The sequence below is a fragment of the Oncorhynchus keta genome, chromosome 5, assembly GCF_023373465.1.
Source record: "Oncorhynchus keta strain PuntledgeMale-10-30-2019 chromosome 5, Oket_V2, whole genome shotgun sequence".
NCBI lineage: Eukaryota > Metazoa > Chordata > Actinopteri > Salmoniformes > Salmonidae > Oncorhynchus > Oncorhynchus keta.
In genome coordinates this window covers 2797834-2815931 of record NC_068425.1, presented here as the reverse complement: position 1 = coordinate 2815931, position 18098 = coordinate 2797834, and the positions used below count along the sequence as shown (strand labels likewise).

At 46.0% G+C, this 18098-nt stretch overlaps 1 protein-coding gene and 1 pseudogene across 1 annotated transcript; both read left to right on the top strand.

Moving 5' to 3' along the window:
- The first annotated feature begins 595 nt into the window (after positions 1-595).
- LOC118384120 (heat shock 70 kDa protein-like) lies at positions 596-1258 on the top strand (annotated as a pseudogene).
- Positions 1259-3142: 1884 nt separating this feature from the next.
- LOC118384293 (rab GTPase-binding effector protein 2-like) lies at positions 3143-17735 on the top strand. The gene is made up of 12 exons (XM_035770691.2): positions 3143-3381; positions 4112-4273; positions 4566-4648; positions 4728-5090; positions 6549-6644; positions 6765-6863; positions 6960-7079; positions 7178-7256; positions 7378-7389; positions 16040-16194; positions 16371-16487; positions 16706-17735. The coding sequence occupies exons 1-12, from the start codon at positions 3345-3347 to the stop codon at positions 16808-16810; spliced, it is 1428 nt and encodes a 475-aa protein (XP_035626584.1). The 5' UTR covers positions 3143-3344; the 3' UTR covers positions 16811-17735.
- The last annotated feature ends 363 nt before the right edge of the window (positions 17736-18098 follow it).

Below are 18098 nucleotides of genomic sequence, written 5' to 3'. Positions count from 1 at the left end.
TTTAAGGCCCAGCCCTGCCCGAAAGCCGATATCAGTAATAACTTACTCCATTAGTGAATCAATTAGCTGCTCCTCTCTGTCTCTCCCGCTCCCTGCACGCTGCTTACTCTGCATACGCTCTGCTTATGGCAGCTCTGGGTGTGTGAGTATCCATGCCAACGTCAGCTCCGCTTGGGCTGCTCTGTTCAATAATGAGACGAGAGAGTAGTTAGCTGAGCAACTTTTCGTCACTCTAAACTCCGACAAAACTCAAGGAACATGATTGTTTTCTGTGAAATATTCTCTCCCGTTTTTTATTTGATGATTTTAAAGCACTTCTGACACCCGTGTTATGGTTTTAGTCAGATATGACTGTACTGCACTGTACAGGCTCGGGCCGGGTAGCAGAGCTCTACAGTATAGTCAGAGAGTTGAGAAATGTCGAGATATCAAAAGGGATGGTATAAATTAATTCAGTAACAAACATCGACTCAAAGAGAACACTAAAGAGAGAAGAAAGTAAGTAAAGAGAAGAGCGACCTTAAGCTACTGCCCTATACCTTTCAACGAGACTTCTACATTCACAAACTGTAAGTAACTTTCATTATTTTCATAAATGGCTGTAACAATTGGGCTACAGGCTTCATAGAAATCAAAAAGTATGCCATTTTGATTGTGTAGACAAAGCCTTAGCTATAACATTATAGTTTGTTAGAATATTTGGTTTGAGCTCTCTGGAATCCCCCCTGCCCCACGAGGAATCCCTCAGCTTGAGGCGCATGACTTTTGACATCGGCGCCAATGGCATTCTGAACGTATCAGCGGTAGACAAGAGCAATGGCAAAGAGAACAAGATCACCATCACCAACAACAAGGGGCGGCTCAGCAAAGAGGACATTGAGAGGATGTTGCATGATGCCGACAAAATACGAAGCTGAGGACGATGCACAGAGGGTGAAAATAGCAGCCAAGAACCTCCCTGGAGTCGGACACCTTCAATATGAAGAGCAGCGTTGAGGACGACAACGTGAAAGGCAATATCAGCGAGGAGGACAAGAAGAAAGTGGTGGACAGGATGCAACCAGGCCATTTTCTGGTTGGAGGACGACAAAGAGGAGTACGAGCTTCAGCTGAAGGAGCTGAAGAAAGTGTGCCAGCCTATCATTACCAAGCTATACCAGCAATGAGGGATGCCTATAGGTAGCTGTGGAAATCAGGCACGGTCCGGTCCAGCTCTGGTGCCAGCTCCCAAGGCCCAACCATTGAAGAGATTGACTGAAGTGAGGGACTTGTATAATGGACTTTTCAAAATGCATTAGTACAGTATCACTGAATATGTTTTGCTATTCTGAAAATCCTGAAAATTCTACTGTTTGACATTATAATGCCCTTTTATGGCTCAGAGATATTCAGGAAGTGTTTATATGTATTGGTTGTACTGTAAAGAGACAGTGGAAAGCACACTGTTGATGTTAATATGTCATTTCTAACCGTATTGCATTGCTGGACATTGAACATAAAATGTATTGAAATAAGTTTATTGGTATGTTGGCTGTTGGCTTCTCATCATAGCAGATTCAGTATTCACATACATTTTTTTTTTGGACACAATACCATGAAATATTGTAAACAAAAGTGAAGACATCAAAACTATGAAATAACACATATGAAATCATGTAGTAACAAAGTGTTAAATAAATCAAAATATATTTTATATTTGAGATTCTTCAAAGTAGCCACCCTTTGCCTGATGACAGCTTTCCACACTCTTGGCGTTCTCTCAACCAGCTTCCTGAGGTAGTCACCTGGAATGCATTTCAATTAACAGGTGTGCCTTGTTAAAAGTTCATTTGTGGAATTTCTTTCCTTCTTAATGCGTTTGAGCCAATCAGTTGTGTTGTGACAAGGTAGGGGTGGTATACAGAAGATAGCCCTATTTGGTAAAATACCAAGTCCATATTATGGCAAGAACCGCTCAAATAATCAAAGAGAAATGACAGTCCATCATTACTTTAAGACATGAAGGTCAGTCAATCCGGAAAATGTCAAGAACTTTTAAAGTTTCTTCAAGTGTAGTTGCAAGATCCATCAAGCACTATGATGAAACTGGCTCTCATGAGGACCGCCACATGAAAGGAAGACCCAGAGTTACCTCTGCTGCAGAGGATATGTTTATTACAGTTACCAGCCTCAGAAAGTGCAGCACAAATAAATGCTTCATAGAGTTCAAGTAACAGACACATCTCAACGTCAACTGTTCAGAGGAGTCTGCGTGAATCAGGACTTCATGGTCGAATTGCTGCAAAGAAACCACTACTAAAGGACACCAATAATAGGAAGAGACTTGCTTGTGCCAAGAAACATGAGCAATGGACAGTAGACCGGTGGAAATCTGTCCTTTGGTCTGATGAGTCCAAATGTGAGATTTTTGGTTCCAACTGTTGTGTCTTTGTAAGATGCAGAGTAGGCAAACGGATGATCTCCGCAGTGTGGTTTCCACCGTGAACTATGGAGGAGGTGATTTATTTTGAATTCTAGGCACACTTAACCAACATGGCTAACACAACATTCTGCAGCAATACGCCATCCCATCTGGTTTGCTCTTAGTGGGACTATCATGTTCTTTTCAACAGCACAATGACCCAACACACCTCCAGGCTGTGTAACCAAGAAGGAGAGTGATGGAACGCTGCATCAGACTCAATTGAGATGGTTTGGGATGAGTTGGACTGCAGAGTGAAGGAAAAGCAACCAACAAGTGCTCAGCATAACGTGGAAACTTCTTCAGTACTGTTGGAAACGCATTCCAGGTTAACCTGATTGAGAGAATGCCAAGAGGTTGCAAAGCTGTCATCAAGGCAAAGGGTGGCTACTTTGAATAATTGTTTTATTTTTAAAAAAAAATTTATTGAACCTTTATTTGTTTAACATTTTTTGGGTTACTACATGATTCTATATGTGTTATTTCATAGTGTTGATGTCTTCCCTATTATTCAACAATGTAGCAAATAGTAAAAATAAAGAAAACCCCTTGAATAAGTAGGTGTGTCCAAACTTTTGACTGGTGTAGTACTTACTGTATGTCTTTTCACATATTATCATTCGCTCATCCCATGACAATACGGTAGTTGGAACTGGGAAGAATAAGGGAAAATTCTATGCTGTCGTCCGCATTAGGAAGGATGTTTACGTAATATCCGTAGGCTTAAACCGGGGAAAGTTATTTCCTGAAGTTGACCAGTGGTGAACAAGTCCTGTTTTGAGCTCTCACACCAACCCGACCCTAAATACACATACAGTAGATTATTTTCACGACTAAGACATTTGGTGCCATTACAGAACAGATCCGACATAAAGGATTGATAATGGAACCGTCGGAGAAATCTCAGAATGACGACACTGGTAAGAATGTCACTTAGCTAACTTAGCCATCAACAAGTGTTTTAGCTAGGCTAGCTTGATTGCTAGCTAACTAACCCTTCGTGATAACCAAATCTCACAAATGCGTGTGCATTTCAGGAATGTAGCTACAGATCACTGAAAATGTACAAAATGTTGCTATTACTCGAGCTGTCACTCTTAAGTGAACTCGTTTGACCTTTCTGTTACTGCCACAAAGTCAAAATTGCCTGTATCGTAAAAATGAATGAACGAAAATATATATTTTTGGTCTTAATTTAAGGTTAGTTAGGCATAAGTTTAGCAGTGTAGTTTGGTTGAAAATCTTATTTTTAAGAAGCGAAATTGTAGAAATGGGCGGGGGTTTAGCCATAATATTTAAGATTTTGTGGAGACGTCAGTCAACCTAATTAGAAGCTATGGCAGGTGTGTGCCAAGGATTGCCGTGTCTCCACTGATACACAGACAAAACAATGTTATCTGTCAGTTCGATTGTCAACAGGTGTTTTATTACATTCATGAATTGCTTTGCATGTGATGTGTTGCAATGTTATTGACATCGGAAGGAATAGCCTGTGTAGTAGGACTAAGTGCAATTGTTTGCATGATCATGCTTTATCCCGCTCATAAGATACATTGAAGTCAGTGTTGAACTCTATTCACAACATTGTATTGTCCGATATTCACCATAAACAGATATCTTATGTTATCTCTCAATTTTTCTGCTTGTCAGATGCAATGGAAAGCTTGCAGGCCCAACTTGCAGGTTGCCGAGCGCAGCTGGAGCACTGGCAGGGCGTGGCGACGATCTGCGAACTGAGCAAACAGGAGGAGCTGGGAGAGCTGCAGAAACAGTGTGACCAGGAGATGCAGTCTCTTCAGGAGGCCCTCAGAGGTCAGAGAGAGATATTAAGTGTGACCAGGAGATGCAGTCAGAGGTGGAAGATACCTTTTCTACATACTAGTGTTTCCCTACCATTGTATAGATGGGGCGGGCCCCCTCTCTCTTGTGAGAAAGGTCGCTCCATACCTTCTATTCATCATGCATTCCCAATGGCGGCTATGGTCAAAAGTATTGCACTAGATAGGGAATAGGGTTTCATTTGGGACGCAGATAATGTGTAGGACCCACCTAGATGGCCTGTTATTGTCTGTCATCATCTCATTTCTCTCTCTTCTATCCTCAGAGACGGCTTCTCAGTATGAGGCTAGAATATCTACTCTGCAGTCTGAGCGTGCCCAGTGGAGGAGAGCCAGTGTGCAGTCTCAGGTGTGTGTGTGTTCATCTCAATGTTACTAAACCTATTTCCTTGTCTCTGACTCTCTCTCTCTCTCTCGCTCTCTCTCAGGGCAGTGTAAAGAAGGACAGGTTGGAGGCAGGAGCTACGCAGTCCGAGAGCCAGTCGACAGAATCTCCCACCAATACCCTCAGAGAACCAGGAACGGACGGATGGGATAGCCAACCAGCGGAGGCTGAGGGACCAGGGGAGGGTGAAGGGGCGGGACTGGAGGGCTATTTCTCCCAGAACTGTGACTTCGCTTCTTTCTCCTCCTTCTCCTTGGACACGCCCTCACTGCCACGCCGCCCACCCCCCCAAGATGACACTGCCTCCCTGGTCTCCACGGGAACCCTGGTGCCTGAGGCCATCTACCTGCCCCCGCCCGGCCACCGCCTGGTCACACACACCGAATGGGATTCGCTTAACACACAGGTGAACACACACACTCTGACATCAATTCACTAAGCAAACAAGTGAGCACTAGCCACAGAAAAAAATATAAACGCAACATTTTAAGTGTTGGTTTCATGAACTGAAATAAAAGATCCCAGAAATGTTCCATACACACAAAAAGCTTATTTCTCTCGAATGTTGTGCACACATTTGTTTACATCCCTGTTAGTGAGCATTTCTCCTTTGCCAAGATAATCCATCCACCTGACAGGTGTGGCATATTAAGAAGCTGCTTAAACAGCATGATCATTACACAGGTGCTGGGGACAATATAAGGCCACTCTAAAATGTGCAGTTGTCACACAACACGATGTCTCAAGTTTTGAGGGAGCGTACAATTGGCATACTGACTGCAAAAATTTCCAGCGAAGCTGTTGCCAGATAATTTAATGTTAATTTCTCCACTATAAGCCGCCTCCAACGTCGTTTTAGAGAATTTGGCAGTACGTCCAACCGGCCCCACAACCGCAGACCACGTGTAACCACACCAGGCTCTCCACATCTGACTTCACCTGCGGGGTTGTCTGAGACAAGCCACCCAGACAGCTGATGAAACTGTAGGTTTGCACAAACTTAAGAAATTCAGCACAAACTGTCTGAAACCGTCTTCGGGAAGCTCATCTGCTTGCTCGTCGTCCTCAGCAAGATCTTTGCCTGAATGCAGTTTGGCTTCATAACCGACTTTGGGCAAATGCTCACCTTCAATGACTACTGGCACGCTGGAGAAGTGTGCTCGTCACGGTTGAATCCTGGTTTCAACTGTACCGTGCAGATGGCAGACAGCGTTTATGGCGTTGTGTGGGCAAGCGGTTTGTTGAGGTCAACGTTGTGAACGGAGTGCCCTATGGTGGTGGTGGTGGGGTTATGGTATTGGCAGGCATAAGCTACGGACAACGAACACATTTGCATTTTATTGATGGTCATTTGAATGCACAGAGATACCGTGACGAAATCCCGAGGGCCATTGTATATATCCGACAACATATATACGACAGTGTTCCAGTTCCCGCAAATATCCAGCAACTCTGCACAGCCATTGAAGAGTGGGACAACATTCCACAGACTACAATCAACAGGTTGATAAACTCTACGAAGGAGATGTAACGCTCTGCATGGGGCAAATGGTGGTCACACCAGATAGTGACTGGTTTTCAGAAGAAAGGTTAGGTCATCTCTGTGACCGACAGATGCATATCTGTATTCCCAGTCATGTAAAATCCATCGGTTAGGGCCTATTGCATTTATTTAAATTGATTGATTTTGTAATGTTATTTTGCTATAACTCAGTAAAGTGTTTGAAATGGTTGCATGTTCCGTTTATTTTTTGTTAAGTGTACAAACAGTCAAACACCAACGTTGTCCATCAAACAGGTGAGCCAAACTTTACAGGTTAGGAGTGGACTCATGACGTCTGATGTGGTGTGGTCTGATGTGCAGGTTGAGGAGCTGAAGGGAGAGCTGAGTCGACTGAGGGACGAGAGGACAGAGCTGGAGAGCGAGCTGGACACACAGACTACCGAGACACACAAACACGTACTCCCACATTTACACACATGGCATATATTGTATATTGAGAAGGGTCAGTTATCCACGGAATTGAATGTGAATGTTACTATATATATATGTGTGTGTGTGTGTGTGTGTGTGTGTTAGGTCTCAGTTCTCCAGACTCAGGTTCAGACCTCAGAGGCCCTCCTACAGGAGCTACAGAAATCGTTCAACCAATCACAGAATGCCGTCCATAGCAGGCTGGTGAGTGACAAGCACCTGGTCCAACCAGGGAGGAGGGGGATGAGGTCCATGTAGTGTGTGTTTGAGGTGTTTTGTGTGTGTGTGTTGTATTCCCAGGCGGAGCTGTCTCTCTCTCAGAGGAGGGTGTGTAGCGAGCTGTCCAGGCTAAAAGGGGAGGAGATCGAGGAGACTGATGGGGCAGGGGACGCCAACACACCCCTTGGTCCTACACTACAGGTGCAGTTTGTGTGTGTGTGTATTCATACAGTCAAGAATCATAGAAATACATAGAAAACATACTATTACTGTATGCACTACTGTACTCCCACCTGTAGGCGGCACACAGTGAAGAGAGGCTGCTTATTGAGATCGTCAACCTAAAGGAACAACTGGAGACCCGCGTGGAGGAGAGCGGTCTGTTCATCTGCCTTTCCTTCGCAATTTCTTTGTGTTGATAAGTGTAATAGAAACTGACAGTTATATGTTGGTTTTTAACCATTCTCTCTTCCTCTCTTCCCTGGTACTGCCGCAACAGAAGTTTTACAAGGTGAGTGGACATTGGTGTGTGTGTGTGTGTGTGTGCGCGAGAGCGAGCGAGAGAATTAGAAAATTGTGTGGTAAAGAAGGCCATAGGAATTAATCCGTAATGCATTACACACAGGCAGTTGATAACAGGCGTTGACCGTAGTAAACTCATGGGGTGTGTTCGAGTAGTTAGGCTAATGAAGCCAACTTTAGACGAAAGTCGACGAAGTCAGGGGAGGTCCATCTGCCACAGCCGAGTCGGACACTGTAGTGGTTTTCCAACAGCAAAGCTCAGATCAACATGGCAGTGTCAACATAGCTGCAAATGTTTTAGAAAGGTCTAAATAAACTTTTCTTTACCTATATTATCACATACTCAAACTGAAAACATAATATACTTTATTTCTGAAGTGCCTTCAGAAAGTATTCACACCCCTTTACTTTTCCCACATATTGTTGTGTTACAGCCTAAATTTACAATGTATAAAATGTAGATTTATTTTCACTGGCCTACGCCCTGTAATGTCAAAGTGGAATTAGGTATTTTGAAATTTGTGTTTTTAAAATATATATTTTTTTACGTTGGATAAAAGTAGAGACTCAGAGCAAGAACATGGTATATCTCACACTGCAGTTCAGGAACAATGGGAAAGTAACCCCACGTTTGAGAAAATGGCCGGTGAATGTTTCGGTACACCTGGAGAGCTCTTCTTTGTCCACACCCATTCAGCATCGTTCACACCCCCTTAAGCCTTAGCCCCACCCATCTCTTTAAGGATTCACATGTGAGGCCATGTGCTAAAGCAAGTGAATATGGCAGTGTACATTTACATTTTACATTTAAGTCATTTAGCAGACGCTCTTATCCAGAGCGACTTACAAATTGGTGCATTCACCTTATGACATCCAGTAGAACAGTCACTTTACAATAGTGCATCTAAATCTTTTAGGGGGGTGAGAAGGATTACTTATCCTATCCTAGGTATTCCTTAAAGAGGTGGGGTTTCAGGTGTCTCTGGAAGGTGGTGATTGACTCCGCTGTCCTGGCGTCGTGAGGGAGTTTGTTCCACCATTGGGGGGCCAGAGCAGCGAAAGTCGAGAGCCGTGCGTCCTCCGAAACACAACCCAACCAAGCCGCACTGCTTCTTGACACAACGCCCACTTAACCCGGAAGCCAGCCGCACCAATGTGTCGGAGGAAACACCGTACACCTGGCGACCGTGTCAGCGTGTCCGGCCCGCCAACAGGAGTCGCTAGTTAGTGCGTGATGGGAAAAGGACATTCCTGCCGACCAAACCCTCCCCCCTAACCCGGACGACGCTGGGCCAAACCCTCCCCTAACCCGGACGACGCTGGGCCAAACCCTCCCCTAACCCGGACGACGCTGGGCCAAACCCTCCCCCCTAACCCGGACGACGCTGGGCCAAACCCTCCCCCTAACCCGGACGACGCTGGGCCAAACCCTCCCCTAACCCGGACGACGCTGGGCCAAACCCTCCCCCTAACCCGGACGACGCTGGGCCAAACCCTCCCCCTAACCCGGACGACGCTGGGCCAAACCCCCCCCTAACCCGGACGACGCTGGGCCAAACCCTCCCCTAACCCGGACGACGCTGGGCCAAACCCTCCCCTAACCCGGACGACGCTGGGCCAAACCCTCCCCTAACCCGGACGACGCTGGGCCAAACCCTCCCCTAACCCGGACGACGCTGGGCCAAACCCTCCCCTAACCCGGACGACGCTGGGCCAAACCCTCCCCTAACCCGGACGACGCTGGGCCAAACCCTCCCCTAACCCGGACGACGCTGGGCCAAACCCTCCCCTAACCCGGACGACGCTGGGCCAAACCCTCCCCTAACCCGGACGACGCTGGGCCAAACCCTCCCCTAACCCGGACGACGCTGGGCCAATTGTGCGCCGCCCATGGGCTTCCTGGTCGTGGCCGGCTGGACTCAAACCCAGAATCTCTAGAGGCACAGCGATGTCTTAAGACCACTGAGCCACTCGGGACGCCCTCTCTGACATTTACTGCAACAGGAAGTGAGTTCCCCCCTCCCTCTCTCTCTGTGTGAGAGATCAGGTGTCTCTCTCTGTGAGGTCAGGTGTCTCTCTCTGTGAGGTCAGGCAGGTGTCTCTCTCTGTGAGGTCAGGTCTCTCTCTGTGAGATCAGGTCTCACTCAATTCAATTCCATTCAAAAGGTCTTTATTGGCATGGGAAACAAATTATACGTACAAAAGTATGTGGACACAGAGACAGGAGAGGAGACATGGACAGAGAGACAGGAGAGGAGACATGGACAGAGACAGGAGAGGAGACATGGACAGGGACAGGAGAGGAGACATGGACAGAGACAGGAGAGGAGACATGGACAGAGACAGGAGAGGAGACATGGACAGAGAGAGGAGACAGGAGAGGAGACATGGACAGAGAGAGGAGACAGGAGAGGAGACATGGACAGAGACAGGAGAGGAGACATGGACAGAGACAGGAGAGGAGACATGGACAGAGACAGGAGAGGAGACATGGACAGAGACAGGAGAGGAGACATGGACAGAGACAGGAGAGGAGACATGGACAGAGACAGGAGAGGAGACATGGACAGAGACAGGAGAGGAGACATGGACAGAGACAGGAGAGGAGACATGGACAGAGACAGGAGAGGAGACATGGACAGAGACAGGAGAGGAGACATGGACAGAGACAGGAGAGGAGACATGGACAGAGACAGGAGAGGAGACATGGACAGAGACAGGAGAGGAGACATGGACAGGGAGAGGAGAGGAGACATGGACAGAGAGAGGAGAGGAGACATGGACAGGGAGAGGAGAGGAGACATGGACAGAGACAGGAGAGGAGACATGGACAGGGAGAGGAGACAGGAGTCATGCTGTCCATCACACAGGACACCCGTTAGGATCTCTCCACCTCCCCTAGAGAGACAGGACACCCGTTAGGATCTCTCCACCTCCCCTAGAGAGACAGGACACCCGTTACGATCTCTCCACCTCCCCTAGAGACAGGACACCCGTTAGGATCTCTCCACCTCCCCCAGAGAGACAGGACACCCGTTAGGATCTCTCCACCTCCCCCAGAGAGACAGGACACCCGTTAGGATCTCTCCACCTCCCCTAGAGAGACAGGACACCCGTTAGGATCTCTCTACCTCCCCTAGAGAGAGACAGGACACCCGTTAGGATCTCTCCACCTCCCCGAGAGAGACAGGACACCCGTTAGGATCTCTCCACCTCCCCTAGAGAGACAGGACACCCGTTAGGATCTCTACACCTCCCCCAGAGAGACAGGACACCCGTTAGGATCTCTACACCTCCCCTAGAGAGACAGGACACCCATTAGGATCTCTCCACCTCCCCTAGAGAGACAGGACACCCGTTAGGATCTCTCCACCTCCCCTAGAGAGAGACAGGACACCCGTTAGGATCTCTCCACCTCCCCTAGAGAGAGACAGGACACCCGTTAGGATCTCTCCACCTCCCCTAGAGAGACAGGACACCCGTTAGGATCTCTCCACCTCCCCTAGAGAGAGACAGGACACCCGTTAGGATCTCTCCACCTCCCCTAGAGAGAGACAGGACACCCGTTAGGATCTCTCCACCTCCCCTAGAGAGACAGGACACCCGTTAGGATCTCTCCACCTCCCCTAGAGAGACAGGACACCCGTTATAGTGTAGAAAACAACCCAAGATTTCTAGATTAAAAGGGGTGAAAGTAGTAACAAAAGGTAGTAGTAAAAATACACTTTATCTAGTCTTTGGTCTATATCCTAATCTGACTTTGATGCAGGTCATGTTGTTCTTCACATTACCGTCTCTGGTAAACACACACTATATCAAATCAAATCTGTTTATTTGTCACATGCACAGGACACAGAAGGTGTAAACGGTACAGTGAAATGGTTACTTGCATAGGAGAGTCTTTTGTTTCGACATGTAGTTAGCTAGGTAAACAATAAACGATGATCCCAACTCCCTACTACCATGCATGATTCTGCAAGTAGCTAAAGATAACCAACTAGGTTCAATGACATTGGGCTATAACTAACAATGCAAATGGCTTTCTGAGATACAAATATTGTTACTACACAGATCATACATGTAACATTAGCTAGCTAGCCAGCCAGCCAGCCATCTATCTAGCTAACAGTACACTTTAACTTGCAATGAAAACCATTTTCTGACGAAATTAGAGACTTGTAATATCTGAAAATGTAGCTAGACTCTTACCCATGTACATGGATGAACGCTTCTCCCTCTGTCATGAATGCCATGGTTGCCCTTAGTTTGAAGATGTAATCCAGAGACAGGTGTTTTATACAATAGCCTTTTTGACTCTCCGCATTTGGCAATCATCTCTCTGCTTCAGCCGGGCATTCCACTGATTTCAAAGCTCGGTCAACGTGAGAAAAACACTGTTGATTGCCATTTCTTCCTCATCATGGTCATCAGAAGACGACAATGTCTGGTTCAATGAAAATGTTTTTACCTAAATCAGGGATTTTCTCAACCTCGGATCATATTCAGAGTCGTCATCGCACGATCGTCCTCCAGAAAGTAGTCCATCACAACTTTTCCCCACTGATCGTAGTCGATAGCGCTATTAACTTCAGGGCAGCAATGCAACACTTTTTCAGTTCTTTCTGATATCTTTCAAAAAAAATCTGCTCTAGAAAGGATTATCCAAACATTACTGAGCAGCTTATGTTATATACAGAAGCATGCTACAATGGCAGACCAATCTGAACTCATCTCTTGGCATGGCCAGCCTGTCTATCTCAGCAATTCATGGCTAGCGGGAAGGTTCCTGTATTTTCCTGTGGCTAAACCAATTAGGCTAGTAATTGAACAATTGTATTCTTATTTACAGATGGCATGCAAGTTTGTTATTAAGGCACATGAAAGTTCACATGTTCCAGAAGGCATTTCTGTCCCAAAATGCATTTTGATTTTTTAAAATAATGTTAAAATGCCTCTAATGTGAACTAGTGACGTGTGACATGCGCCTAACTTCTTGAAACAGGTCATAAAAGTCAATAAGTATTCAACCCCTTTGTTAAGGCAAGTCTAAATAAGTTCAGGAGTAAAGAATTTGCTTAACAATAATACGTTGCATGGACTGTGCAATAATAGTGTTCAATAACTCCCTAGAGTCAATCTGCACCTCCCGGAATGTCCGGGTTCTGGCTGGGCTACACAAGGACATTTGTCAAGGACTTTATCATTGATTTATCATGGGGGGGGGAAAAACAACAATTTAATCAATTTTAGAATGAGGCTGTAACGTAACAATGTGGAAAAAGTCAATACTGAAAAAAATGTGGAAAGGCAATTCACTTTTTGGCCTGAATACAAAGTCTTATGTTTGGGGCAAATCCAATAGAACACATCACTGAGTACCACTCTCCATATTTTCAAGCATAGTGGTTGCTACATCATGTTATGTGTATGCTTGTAATTGATAAAGACGGGGACATTTTTCAGGATAAAAAATACATGGAATGGAGCTAAGCACAGGCAAAATCCTAAAGAAAAACCTGGTTCAGTCTGCATTCCAGACACGTGGAGTGAATTCAACTTTCAGCAGGACAATAACCTAAAACACGAGGCCAAATCTACACTGGAGTTGCTTACCAAGAAGACAGTGAATGTTCCTGAATGGCTGAGTTAGTTATGACTTAAATCTGCTTGAAAATCTCTGGCAAGACTTGAAAATGGTTGCCTAGCGATGATCAACAAACTATTTGACATAATGGGCAAATATTGTACAAACCAGCTGTGCAAAGCGCTTAGAAATCAAATCAAATCAAATTTTATTTGTCACATACACATGGTTAGCAGATGTTAATGCGAGTGTAGTGAAATGCTTGTGCTTCCAGTTCCGACAATGCAGTGATAATCAACAAGTAATCTAACTAACAATTCCAAAACTACTGTCTTATACCCAGTGTAAGGGGATAAGGAATATGTACATAAGGATATATGAATGAGTGATGGTACAGAGCAGCATACAGTAGATGGTATCGAGTACAGTATATACATATGAGATGAGTGTGTAGACAAAGTGGCATAGTTAAAGTGGCTAGTGATACATGTATTACATAAGGATGCAGTCGATGATGTAGAGTACAGTATATACATATGCATATGAGATGAATAATGTAGGGTAAGTAACATTATATAAGGTAGCATTGTTTAAAGTGGCTAGTGATATATTTACATCATTTCCCATCAATTCCCATTATTAAAATGGCTGGAGTTGGGTCAGTGTCAATGACAGTGTGTTGGCAGCAGCCACTCAATGTTAGTGGTGGCTGTTTAACAGACTGAAGGCCTTGAGATAGAAGCTGTTTTTCAGTCTCTCGGTCCCAGCTTTGATGCACCTGTACTGACCTCGCCTTCTGGATGATAGTGGGGTGAACAGGCAGTGGTTCGGGTGGTTGATGTCCTTGATGATCTTTATGGCCTTCCTGTAACAACGGGTGGTGTAGGTGTCCTGGAGGGCAGGTAGTTTGCCCCCGGTGATGCGTTGTGCAGTCCTCACTACCCTCTGGAGAGCCTTACGGTTGAGGGCGGAGCAGTTGCCGTACCAGGCGGTGATACAGCCCGACAGGATGCTCTCGATTGTGCATCTGTAGAAGTTTGTGAGTGCTTTTGGTGACAAGCCGAATTTCTTCAGCCTCCTGAGGTTGAATAGGCGCTGCTGCGCCTTCTTCACGACGCTGTCAGTGTGAGTGGACCAATTCAGTTTGTCTGTGATGTGTATGCCGAGGAACTTAAAACTAGCTACCCTCTCCACTACTGTTCCATCGATGTGGATAGGGGGTGTTCCCTCTGCTGTTTCCTGAAGTCCACAATCATCTCCTTAGTTTTGTTGACGTTGAGTGTGAGGTTATTTTCCTGACACCACACTCCGAGGGCCCTCACTTCCTCCCTGTAGGCCGTCTCGTCGTTGTTGGTAATCAAGCCTACCACTGTTGTGTCGTCCGCAAACTTGATGATTGAGTTGGAGGCGTGCGTGGCCACGCAGTCGTGGGTGAACAGGGAGTACAGGAGAGGGCTCAGAACGCACCCTTGTGGGGCCCCGTGTTGAGGATCAGCAGGGAGGAGATGTTGTTGCTTACCCTCACCACCTGGGGCGGCCCGTCAGGAAGTCCAATACCCAGTTGCACAGGGCGGGGTCGAGACCCAGGGTCTCGAGCTTGATGACGAGCTTGGAGGGTACTATGGTGTTGAATGCCGAGCTGTAGTCGATGAACAGCATTCTCACATAGGTATTCCTCTTGTCCAGGTGGGTTAGGGCAGTGTGCAGTGTGGTTGAGATTGCATCGTCTGTGGACCTATTTGGGCGGTAAGCAAATTGGAGTGGGTCTAGGGTGTCAGGTAGGGTGGAGGTGATATGGTCCTTGACTAGTCTCTCAAAGCACTTCATGATGACGGAAGTGAGTGCTACGGGGCGGTAGTCGTTTAGCTCAGTTACCTTAGCTTTCTTGGGAACAGGAACAATGGTGGCCCTCTTGAAGCATGTGGGAACAGCAGACTGGTATAGGGATTGATTGAATATGTCCGTAAACACACCGGCCAGCTGGTCTGCGCATGCTCTGAGGGCGCGGCTGGGGATGCCGTCTGGTCCTGCAGCCTTGCGAGGGTTAACACGTTTAAATGTCTTACTCACCTCGGCTGCAGTGAAGGAGAGACCGCATGTTTTCGTTGCAGGCCGTGTCAGTGGCACTGTATTGTCCTCAAAGCGGGCAAAAAAAGTTATTTAGTCTGCCTGGGAGCAAGACATCCTGGTCCGTGACTGGGCTGGGTTTCTTCTTGTAGTCCGTGATTGACTGTAGACCCTGCCACATGCCTCTTGTGTCTGAGCCATTGAATTGAGATTCCACTTTGTCTCTGTACTGACGCTTAGCTTGTTTAATAGCCTTGCGGAGGGAATAGCTGCATTGTTTATATTCGGACATGTTACCAGACACCTTGCCCTGATTAAAAGCAGTGGTTCGCGCTTTCAGTTTCACGCGAATGCTGCCATCAATCCACGGTTTCTGGTTTGGGAATGTTTTAACATGTATTGACTCGGGTGTGAATACTTATGTACATTAGATATTTCTGTATTTAATTATTTATACATTTCCTAAATAAAAAGTTCACTTTTTCATTATGGGGTATTGTATGTAAATGGGTGAGAAAATCCATTTTGAATTCAGGCTGTAACACAACAAAATGTGGAATAAATCAAGAGGTATGAATACTTTCTGAAGCTGTTGTATAATAATGCATTTGTCAGAGTTCTCAAATATCACTTTCATTTGTATCCCCTGTAGCTTTAGAGTTGCGGCAAAGCTGGTTCCTGTTTCAGTCACGTCTTTGGTCGAGTCCGCGTGGGTCAAACAAAAACACTGATTGGTTGACAAGTAGTGCCAACCAGTTGCCAGGCAATGGCTGTATGGTGCCATCGGTGAAAAGCAACTGCAGAAGTTGAAGGAGACTATATCAAAAACCGCATGACCTTAGATCACATGGTTTTTCATGCAGTTCCACATAATGCATTTTTGAAAGGCGGTGACTTGACAAAACGTATCCGCTCCAACAAGCCCATTGACTTCCTTGATAAATAAACGTTCAGTAAAAATTGTCCTGTTGACCTTTGCCCTCTGCAGTGCAGCTGTCCAGTCTGAAGAGCGAGATGGAGCGGGTCCAGTGTCAGAAAGAGAAGCTGCAGTTGGAGCTACAGACCTGTCGCACCGAGCTACAAGGCCTCAGGGTGGCGCTCTCACACCTACAGGGAGACAGCAAGACTCTAACCCATGACAAGGTACTGTACAGGGGGACCAGGGATAGAGGTGTGTGTGCGTGCGTCTTTCTGTCCGTGTTATACCTTTTGTGTACTTATCTTTCCTACTTTGGGAACACTTAACATGTTACTGTAGCTTTCTCTATCTCTCTCTCCTTACCCTTACCATTCTCACTCCCTTTCTATCTCCCTCCCAGGCGTCCCTCCAGCAACAGTGTTTGGAGCTGCGTAGCCAGATCATCAGTATGCGTTCTCAGGTGGACACCAGCCAGACGGTGCAGAGGGACTTTGTCCAGCTTTCGCAGTCACTGCAGGTACAGTAGATTGGTCCTGATTCAGGACCAGCCCACTCATGGTGTATTTGGTTCATGTTAGTTTACAGCATTGATCTAGGACCAGTCCAGCTGGATTCCATTTTCGGTCCATAGTCAAATGACCATGAGCCTTCCTCATGGTCTCTCTCTTGCTTTCTCTTCTCTTACTCCTCCCTCTCTTTCCCCCCCTTCTCTCTCCCTTCATCCCTTTCTTCTAGGTGAAGCTGGAGTTGATCCGTCAGGCTGAAACTCTGGACCAGGTCAGGGACATCTTGGAGGAGGGGCTTCCTGAAGAGGGTGCCCCGCCCACTGGTGCCACGTGAGTCTATCAGAGCAACACAACAGAGCCAAAGCGACGGGAGAAACAAGAAATATTCCAAGGGTGACCAATAAGAACGCGGCTGGACATGAAGTGCAACAGTAACCACAGAGAAAGATTTGACCACTATCTTGACTATGCCCACGTTGAAGAGGAGTGGGCTGAGCAAGGAGCTGTGCATAATCACTGATATACAAATCAGCTTGCATTTCAGACAACTCCGTATGAGAATCAGATCTGTGCTGGCCTTGCTCAGGCCAGTTCTCTCCAACATTGGGAATCACCACCTCCGCTTGTAATGTGACTTGGAATATTTGTACTTTGGAGCTGTTCAATGATGTTCTGATTATAATTATTATTTTTTGGTTGCACCTCGACTCATGTTGCTTGAGCGCCCTCCATCTTTCCATATTTGAGTTTTTTTTCAAATGTATTTTCTCATGTTCAATGACCAAACACTCATTCTATGACCAAACTTAACCCCCTTTTTTAAAAACTGGACTCATTGAGGTAACTTGAATATTTGTATTGTAGTTCCTGACTCGACATTCCCGCTAGTCAGATGTGATGAGAAACGGTCCATTACTGCTTTAGTGGACGTCACTAAAAGGCAATATGTTGAGAAAAGGCCAGTATCTACTACTGTAAGTTATACTGTATTATGATACTTAAATACACACACACACACACACACACACACCTCTCAGGACTTCCGACCATTGATCTAATGGCACTGCCCTTGTTGATACCAGCGAGTAACACTAACAACCCTGTTCCAAACCACTCTGACACACTTACCATCTTTACCTGTTTTAAACTTGACCATGTTTTTAAATGAAGAGTAAGAGATTAAGAAACAATGATATGAATTAATTTTCTCTCTTGTTGATACTAATTGCCGTAATATATAAATATACATTGAAAGACTACTCTTTGCAGGATCATGTTCTTCTTGTGTAATTGTTTGCGGAGAGAGCTGTGTGTGTGTGTGTGTTCACCCTGTTAAACAGCCGGGAAGCATGGAACCCTTAGCACATGAAAACCCTGGAGTCCTTCCACGTAAAGTGCCTCCAGAAGATTCTCGTTGTTACCTGGCAGGACAGAATACCCCACACCGAGGTACTGAAACGGGCTGGCAGTGGTAGCATGCAGTCCACCTTAAACAATCACCAACTAAGATGGCTTGGTCATGTCATCCGCATGCCAGAGGGCCGACTGCCAAACGAAAGTGCTCAACGGTCACATGAAGGCCAACGCTCTGCTGTTGGCCAGAAGAAGCGGATGTAGGACCG